This window comes from Chrysochloris asiatica, unplaced genomic scaffold (genome assembly GCF_000296735.1).
Source record: "Chrysochloris asiatica unplaced genomic scaffold, ChrAsi1.0 scaffold00283, whole genome shotgun sequence".
In the NCBI taxonomy this organism is placed as follows: domain Eukaryota; kingdom Metazoa; phylum Chordata; class Mammalia; order Afrosoricida; family Chrysochloridae; genus Chrysochloris; species Chrysochloris asiatica.
In genome coordinates, this window is record NW_006408801.1 from 2,570,101 (window position 1) to 2,579,665 (window position 9,565).

The 9,565-nt window shown below is 46.5% G+C and overlaps 1 protein-coding gene across 1 annotated transcript in view; it reads left to right on the forward strand.

Moving 5' to 3' along the window:
• Positions 1-1,513, forward strand: part of ZNF236 (zinc finger protein 236) — a 67,846-nt gene extending 66,333 nt beyond the window's left edge. Inside the window, exons 31-32 of the mRNA XM_006874548.1 lie at positions 680-856; positions 1,395-1,513. Coding sequence (XP_006874610.1) covers positions 680-856; positions 1,395-1,513 — 296 coding nt within the window. The remainder of the gene's footprint in view (positions 1-679; positions 857-1,394) is intronic.
• The last annotated feature ends 8,052 nt before the right edge of the window (positions 1,514-9,565 follow it).

Consider the following 9,565-nt stretch of genomic DNA (forward strand, 5'->3'; position numbering starts at 1 on the left):
GATGTCCTGCCTGTAAAGCAAGATCTGTGTATCCCCTTTGCCCTGACATTTGATCGGTTTCTTATAACTGATTTTGTCAACTAAAAGGGAGTCCTGGTGTGGTCCTGTGGGTAATGCACCAGACTGCAAAGCCGTTTGAACTGCAAGGTCGGTGGTTCAAGCTCACCAGTCACTCCTCGGAAACCCTATACAGGGCCGCTATGGGTCGGAACCGACTTGATGGCACTTCACAACAACAACAACAATGACATGAGAGCGCCCTGGTAGCGCACAAGTTGAGCGCTTTGTGGCTCTCTTCCTCCTTGAAGAGGACACCCTAGAGACCCTGGGGGACCACTCTGTCATGGGGGGTGTGGGGGGCAAAATCGACTCAGCAGTACCACTACACTAGTGACCTCTGACCCGGGAACTAGAAAGCAGTTACTTGTTCCTCCTCCAGGCCTGTGAGTTCTTTTCCTAGAAAGTGGGGGCTGACTCCCTTCCGGACGTCTAGCCATTCTCCTTACACCTCAGGACAGGACCCCGTGTACTGGCCCCTTGTGTCTGGTCACTGTGTGGTCTTCAGTCTCGGGATCGCTTCCTTTGAACTTCCCTAGAATTGTGTGACTTCGCGACTGTGGAGGCTGTGTGCCTGTGGCTGTGGACTGCACTGGCCTCCTGACCCGTGCTCTGTCTACAGGGGAGCGGCCGTTCCATTGCGCCTTGTGTGAGAAGGCCTTCAACCAGAAGAGCGCTCTCCAGGTGCACATGAAGAAGCACACAGGCGAGCGGCCCTACAAGTGCGAGTACTGTGCCATGGGCTTCACGCAGAAGAGCAACATGAAGCTACACATGCGCCGCGCACACGGCTACGCGGGTAGGGCGGGACCCCGTGTGTGTGTGCATCCATGTGTGTTAGAATATGTGCGCATGGCTACACAGGTAGGGCGGGGCCCCGTGTGTGTGTGCATCCATGTGTGTTAGAGTGTGTGCGCATGGCTACACAGGTAGGGCGGGGCCCCGTGTGTGCGCGTCCATGTGTCTTAAGAGTGTATACAATACATGGGTATGGTGGGATACTATGTGCTTGTCCATGTGTGTTAGAGTGTATGCTCATCGTGAGTAAGTCAGGGCACCGCGTGTGCGTGTTCGTCTGTTTGATTGTGTGCACTACGTGTGTAGGGCGGGGTGCCATGTGTCTATTCGTATTATCAGTGTTGTCACCAGTATCCTGTATGGACCCTGCTGTCCCAGACCCCGTGGAGAGAGTGGGGATGGATTTGTGTTCCCACAGCAGTCTCCTCTGCAGCTTTAGTTCTTCTTTTTGTGGTGGGACAGAAAGCAAGTCAGTATGAGCTGCTTCCCCACAGCCCATGTCGAGCATTGAGCCTGTCCCATCTTTGCTCCACCCACAGGGTCCCTGCAGGAGGCTGCTGCCCACCCAGAGCAGGATGGGGCGGAGCTGGGCCGGACACTGCACCTGGAGGTACAGGAGCCATCCGGCGAGTGGCCAACCCTGGCCAACGTGTTCTGACGTGTTGCAGGTGCAAGTACGCTCTGCCAAGTGTCCCTGAGGTCGTTCTGTGAAAAACAGAGCACTTGGGATTTCTGTCTTGAAGCTTCAAGTGTGCGAAATGTGACCACGATCGGTGTTTTGCCGTAATCGTATCTCCAGAATCGTCGACTTTCAGAGACTTGGAGGAAAGTCTGGGAGCGCCCGCCCGTCGGCCCTTGTGCGCCTCGGTCACTGAGCTCAGGGACTCCCGCAGCTGCCCCGTCTTCCCACCAGGCCTGTTGCCCGTCTGCCAGAGCCCATCGCCGCTGGTCAGCACTGTGGCAAAGACCAGACTCACTATGGGACAAGCTGGTGTGGCGGGCAACTTTACCTCAGGTTCTGGTACAAGAAGCAGAACCTAAACCCAGTGCAGAGAAGCACGCAAAGTCCAGGAGAAAGAACGTCTGGACGCACAGGGAAGATTCCTCCCCTGTAATCTCTGTGCGTTCTGGAAAGTGGTAGAAATGGACCCTTTCTAGTCTATAGTAAGCTAGTGGCACCAACACCTGAGAGATGGCTGGGCCAGTTCTCTCCATTCGCCACCAGGACAGGACCTGGGGCAGAGCGGTGGCCTAGCAGGTGGACGGCTGCTGCAGAAAGCACAAGCCATACGCAGGAAGGACAGACAGGGTCACCCTCCAGACGCCCCGTGGGTCGACACGCGGTTTGATTTCAGGGACCCCTTTAGTATCATCGACAGTGCCACGTTCATGTCCCCCCACCCTTCCCCAGCTGAGTGCAGGCCACCCTTCTGACATTCCAAAGATGGAAGACCGTCCCTGACGCAGTGTTTCCTTTCCACTTATTTATATGCTCCCTGTACATAGCCAGAGCGGCTCCACGTGGCTGGGCCTCTCAAAGCTCTAGGTCAACACCGCACGCACGCACGCACAAGTGCCCATCGCCTCGTCGCCCGCCACACAAAGCCGGGTTGATGATTTCTTTTCCTTTTCTCGTCTCGGCTCCTTGGCGTTGGAACAGAGTCACTTTCTTACCAACCCCGCCTGGACTCACTCTGTCGGGAGGACTGTCTCACTGTCACGTGAAAAGGGGGAGGAGCCTTTTGATTTTTGTCCTCACTGTTTCTCCTTCTGGGCGTCTGTATATAGTGATACTGATGCGACACGGAAATTTTTGTTATGTGAAAATATTTAAGCCAGAAAACTGTTCAATAATATGACTTCTTTTCCAAACTGCTTTGTGTAGTGTATATTTTTTTAAGGGGGGAGAGCCTTAGCCCACTGTCCCTGTGCTTTTGGACTTCTTGTTAGGAGCCGTGAGCTCCCTGCCTGGCTGTTGTCAGTCTGTTCCCAAGGACTGAGATCCTGCTGGTATCTTGATGCACTTTTTCTTTTATTGTTTTGTATGAAAATATGTAGGTAACGTGGGTTTATTTTGATGACCAAATATCCGCAAAGTTGAAATGAATGGAATTTAAACCTTTTTGTTCTTGCTGGGTTATTTATTTTGCTTTCAGCATTCAATGCCTGTTCAGGACAGTGTCTAAGCAGTGGTGGTTTCGTTTCTAATTGTACAGAAGGCCTCGTTTCAGGGCCGTACTGGTTAGCTGCCTGTTGAAGGTACCAGCAGGTGAGTCTAAAGACTATTTTTATTTTGGTGAAAGAAAAAAATATATTATCAATCATCCATTTTGTGACTTTTCTCAGTTTTTTCATCGGGGAAACACAAGACATTTGTGTATTATTTTGATGTATTCCTAACTATAAATGCTGCTTTTTGCAAAACAGCCTTTGAAATCCAAGGTGTTATAAAGACATGGGTTCACTTGGATCTTCACACTTTACTGCTGGATGCATGGTCTCCTGAGAAGGCGGGTTGGACCCTCACACATAACCAGGGTTCTGAGGTAGAGCTGCGGTCTCAGACTTACCTCATCGCCGCGTATCTACTTTGGAATAGTGATAAATAAAGAGTGAAATTAGGAAAGATGACCACTAGTTTTTCCTTTAAAAATATTTAATAGAGTATAGTTTAGCACATGAGTTAATGTCAGACTCAGATCATCTTTAACAGAAAACACTCGAACCATGTCTCCCTTGTTGTTGTTGTTAAGGTCCATCGAGTCGATTCTGACCCATAGCGACCCTGTGTAGGGTTTCCAAGGAGCAGCTGGTGAGCTTGAACCACCAACCTTGCAGTTCAAACGGCTTTGCAGTCTGATGCATTAGTCCACAGTGCCACACCAGGACTCCGTTCCCCTTAGCCTTTATAAAATCCAGAGAATGCACATTTAACCTCATTAGGTCTCTGAAGACTTCAGATTTTAGAAACCAGGATATGTCATCTGGGTCAGTGAATCTGTATGCATCCCCGTGGTCCGTCCCACACAAACATCATTCTGTGCATTGCGAGCCCTAAGAGAAGTACCCAGAGATGGGGGCTGCTGGGAAGTTCACAGTTAATTAAGGGGAATGGAAAAATGAATTCCTTTCCGAAAGATGCTGAAAACCGGAATGTGGATGGCGGGATGGTGAGCAGCAGTAGAATGTAGTGGGCATGGAAGCTGGAAAGCGAGGTGATAGAAGAGTGGTTTTGTTTCCGTGGCAAACGTGGCAATGTTACCATCATTAGATACCATGGAATCAGCCACAACTCATAGTGAGCCTCTGTAGGATTTTCAAGGAGCAGCTGGGGGGACACCAGGACTCGAACTGATGGAAATAAAAACACTTTTTCAAAACGGTTAGCTCAGTGGTCCCCTCACAAGTTCTGCTTTGACCCCTTCAGTCATGGGCGTGTTTTAGACAGTTACTTCATTTGAGAAGTCCCATCATGCACAAGGACCAGCTCAAGTCCCAATCTCAGCAGGACAGCCCTGAGAGCCTGCCTCCTCCCCACTCCCCCACCCCCCCCCCCCCCCCATCTTTAGGAGGATGGTCAGTGTCCAACCCAGGAACGCTCGATGCTTTAGTGCAATGTTTTGTACTTGCCCCGTTGTCACGTGTAAGGAAATGTGAACTTGATTTTTAAGAATTGTAGCTAGTGTATGCATGCATCTAAAGTCTCACATGACATGTGTGTTGTGTTCGGGGAACGCACAACTCAGGACAGAGGCCAGCTTCCCAGAAGTAGGTGTGGGTGTCTGCGTTCCTTCTGACCTGCCCCCTTTCCAGGAGGGCATTTGTTCCTCACTCTGATGCACCTCGCATACATGAAGCGCCGTTGCTGGTCCGCCCCACTGACATCTTTATAAAGAGAAGGTTTAAGATACATAGTACTGCTGTACTGGTTCTTCACCATATCTCTGCCGGCCGTTGCAGAACTTTCCACAGACGCTCAATTCAAAGTCAGTTAGTGTACCCTAACCTTCTGATAAATTAATCCAAGAATCGGTGGTTGCTAATGGAACCATTTACTAAAATCTATTGTGTAGTAAGTGAGGCCGATGCAGGATTCTACAATTACTGGTTCTCGGAACGCTCCTCCATTTGGCATGTGATCTATTTGCACACAATGCAGCCCAGAGGCCCCTATGTATGTATCCCAATTCAGTGGAATGTGAGGCACCTGTTTGTTGTCAAGTTCCATTGAGTCAGTTCTGACCCATAGTGACACTATATAGGGTTCCCAAGGAGAAGCCGGTGAGTTTGAACTGCCGACCTTGTAGCTCAAACCAACTTTTCAGTCCAGCACATTAGCCCACAGCACCACACCAGGACTCCAAGGGCCTCTATAACTTCACCTGACAGGCATGAAAATCATTCTATAATCCAGTGGTATCTTCGTTGCTTACAAAGTAGGAGTCTGCAAGATGAGGACCCCTACACACCCCTAGAACAGAGGCGGCCTGGTGAGATTAGTGAACACGGTGCCCTCCTCGGCTCTCTTGCTCCCTCCCTAGGCCCACGTGCACAGACATGATGGGTGATGGTCACACGTCTAAGGACTCAGCATCAATGACAGCAGGCGTTGCCTTAACATTGAAAGAGTCTGTTGTTCTGTTTTCATGTGTGATGCCTCAGCATGAAGACTTTTGTATTAAGTCAATATTTGTATTCTATTAGGAAAATTCTAAAATGACCTTAGTGATTCATGATTGGTTTGCCACTAAAAAAAATTCTTATAGTTCATTTTTCTTTTTTACTTCATAGGAGAGAGTTCCTTTTCTAATCTTTAAAATTGTTTCATGGTCTATTTATACATTGGATGATATTTAGTTAGTCCAATTTTGTATTAGAAATGGATAGTTATGCCAAAAGCCAACTATGCTGGCTTTGAATATAATAAAAATAATTTTAATACTATTTTAAAACTCCTGTATGTTATTTGAGCTCCGGGTGAGTGTCCGTGGTGTGACGGTAGGCTTCTTGCTTAAGTGGCGCTTTTAACTTGGGTTAATGTCACACAGCAGTGCTGAAAGTGCACTTAGTCCAAGCCAAGGGCGTGAGTACTGAGAGGGTGCCTCCTTCCCAGTCCTGAAGGATCGGCTCCCATTCTCCCTCTCCTTTGTAACGTGTTTGAGAGGAACCAGCGACTTGGAGACAAAATCCTAATGTCAGCATCTCTGATTTTAGAATATGTTGAGTTTGGAACTTGCCCAGAAATACCAATAAAACTAGTTTGTTGTGTCTGATCTTTATTTAAGATAAACGTGATTTCCAAACTTTTAGCCTAAGAGTGATTATCCTGTTGAAATATCAACTAAAGTATTCCTATTTTTATTTTTTCAGATAACTTTGTTTCTAGCTTAGAGTAGAAACTCTGAAGTTTCTGGGCGGAAGTAATCAGAATGATTGTGAAAATGAGGAATTCATTTGCCATCCTTGTCGCTTGTGTGGGGGGAAGAGGCATACTGCTTAATATGGTGGATGCATCTTTGCTTAGAAATTATGATTATGGGAAATGGATTGCTTCAGCTATTTTTCCAGAACCCTGGGCTCTTTTTTGTTATGTATAGTGGTATAGTGGTGGTGATGTGCTGTGGTGTTGGTTCCAACTCCTAGCAACCCTATATAGGGTTTCCAAGGCTGTAAATCTTTACAAAAAGCCCCATCTTCTCCTGCGGAACGGCTGCTAGTTTCGAACTGCTGACCTTGAGGTTAGCAGCCTGACTCATTACCACTATGCTGCCAGAGTATAGAGCGCTCTTATTTAAACTCCAGGAGCCAGGCTTACCCAAGCTTGGGGTCTTGCCAGGAGCCCACTGCGCATGCAGACATTACCTGGACTTACTGACACCACCCAGTGCGAACTTTGGTTTGATGGACGTGCACAAACCCTTAGACTGCTGCTATGGTGGGTAGTTAGCAGTGCTTGTCTCATAGCCCGGAGAGTCATGTATTCTGCCAACACAGACCACCATGTGAAATCTCAACCACTTGCTAGTTCTGGCCTGGATGATGGAGTTCTGGATGGGATGATGGAGTTCTGGACGGGATTATTGCAGCACAAGGCTCGGCAAATGCCTCCTTTAGAAGCTGTGGGTCCCAGCAGCCTGTCTCCCAGAATTCAACCCCACCCCCAACCATTCACCTCCCACCCCACCTCTGTGAGCACATCTGTAGTCAAATTCGGGGTTTGTGTAGACGTCTTTTTAAGAGCAGCCCACAGGAACTTACACTCCATGATGGTTTAGCTATTGTTTCATGTTAAAAGTTATCAGAATATCAGAATTGATGGCGGCTAGGGTGGAGGTGCAGTGAAGTTCGCTGTCAGCAATACCACAGAATACCAGGCAAAGCAGACCCAGGGCAGCGCTCCAAAACTCAGAACCACATATGTAGGAATATTTTTTAAAGTTTGAAGGCTTATCGCTAGTGGAACTTGTAGTTTAAGTAAGCAATAGCTACTTTTGAATCTGCCGGGCTTGGCAGCCCAGAGCCAACAACTTAGGTGACACCAAACGGCAAGACCAAGTGCGGGAAACAGACCCACCATGGACTAACACCGGGGGAGCCTTAGAGCGAAGGTGGGCACCACACTATGTCGGTTTTGCTTTGTTCTGATTTTCTTTCTTTGGTACCTGTTCATTGCCCCCCCCCCCCCACTGTTTGCACACCTCCATTCTGGTGACTAGAGGGGGCGCCTGAGTGAGTTGACACCCCCCCGCCCCCACCACTGGTGGGTTCCTCTGCCACGCGTGCACACAGATACTCTCCACCCAAGAGCCGGCTCTGAACTGTTCTTTTTTTTTGTGTGTGTGTGTGTTTAATAGGGAAAAGGCCAGAACAAAGGGTGTGGAGAGGGAAAGAGGGTTTAAAAACAAAACAGGCTGAAAATTAAAGCAAATCCTGAGGTACAGCATGACAACCAACAGTGGCATCATGAAATTTATCAGATGGCCTTGAAGGCAAGAAGCTGAAATAGGACATTAAAGTCATATATTAGGCTACAGATTTTTTTTTTTTCCTGTTCTCTCCCTCCTCTCCCTTTTCTGTAATTATAGACTATGGTATCCAGTCTAGTTTTTGTTGTTTTAGTGGGGGATTTTTGTTTTGTTTTTTTGCTGTTGCTATTTGGCTGTTTTATGCCCCCCCCCTTTTACCTTTGGGGGACTCTTTCTCTCCCTATATTACCCAAGAAGAGACAGAAAACTGCCATATAATCAAGCTACAATCATACTCTAATTAAACACCAAAATCCAGGTAAGAACCAATAGCAACTACCATACACCAGGGAGGCAGACAGCACCTGTGAACATTACTCTGAGTTAAGCAAGAAGAACAGTGAAAAGGGAAGCCCACATTCTGATCACATCTACCTGAAGGCAATCAGAAAGTATAAAAAACACCAAAACGCATGATCAATTATTAAGGCCACAGATAAACACTAAACATATCCAAGAGACAAAAACAGATGACCATATCAGCTTATGTCCAGAAACAAGATAAAATGTCTGACACAAATGACCTAGAGGTAAACCTGGACTACATTCTTCCAAGGAGGACAGGCCTTGGAAATGCCTGAGCAGTAATTCAGAAAAATGATTATAAAAGGTTTCAAAACACTTTACAACGGAGTTGAGAAAAATAAGGAAGAAGTCAGGAAAGTGCTACAGAACAGTCAAATAAGATAGATACAGCATTGGACACAATTCAAAACCTATAGAAAGAGGTCAAACGATCAATAATAGAATATCCAAAATATACAATATACTGAAAAGGCAAAGGAGTAGATTAGAAGAGATGAAAGTCAGAACTAGTGAGCTGGAAGACATCTCTCAATACCACTAAGATAGAAGAGCAAACAGAAAAAAGGATAAAAATTCTGAAGAAGGTCTAAGATTCACGTTGGACAACACGAAGAGGAATAACTTAACAATTATTGGCATGCCAGAACAAAAAGAATCATACAAGTCCACAGAGGAAATAGTTGAAGAACTGCTGGAAGAAAATTTCTCTAACATCCTAAAAAGTGAAAAGATAAACATTCAAGAAGCTCAATGAACCCCAGGAAGGATAGACCCCAAAAGAAAATCACCAAGACATATCATAATCAAGCTCTCCAAAACCAAAGATAAGGAACAATCCTGAAAGCAACTAGGGAAAAGAGAAGTGTTACATACAGAGGCAAGTAAGTCAAATTAAGCTCGGATCTCAGCAGAAACCACACAAGCAAGAAGGCAATGGGGAGACATATAAAACATTGAAACAAAAAAACTGTCAACCAAGAGTCCTTTATCCAGCAAAGCTGTCAATCAAATACGATGGTGTAATCAAAAATTCCAGGATAAACAGAAACTAGGGGATTTTGCCAAAGCCAACCCTGTGCTACAAAACATCCTAAAGGGAATACTGTGGACTGAGAACTAACAAGAACAGACAACAACCAGAGATTGGCAGCACCTCCTAGACAGAAGGAAGAGTCAAGAACAGAACAAATCTATAAGACCAAACACAGAGACTATGGAAGGTCAGTCTATGATCAAAACAATTACAATGTAAAAGAAGGTAAACACATAGGAACAGATATCCAGATGGTGAGAAGGTCAGGTAGATGACCAGATAAAATAGACTGCACTAAATGGAGGGAAAAGTTCATAGAATATAAGGTAACCTCAAAGAAAATTAA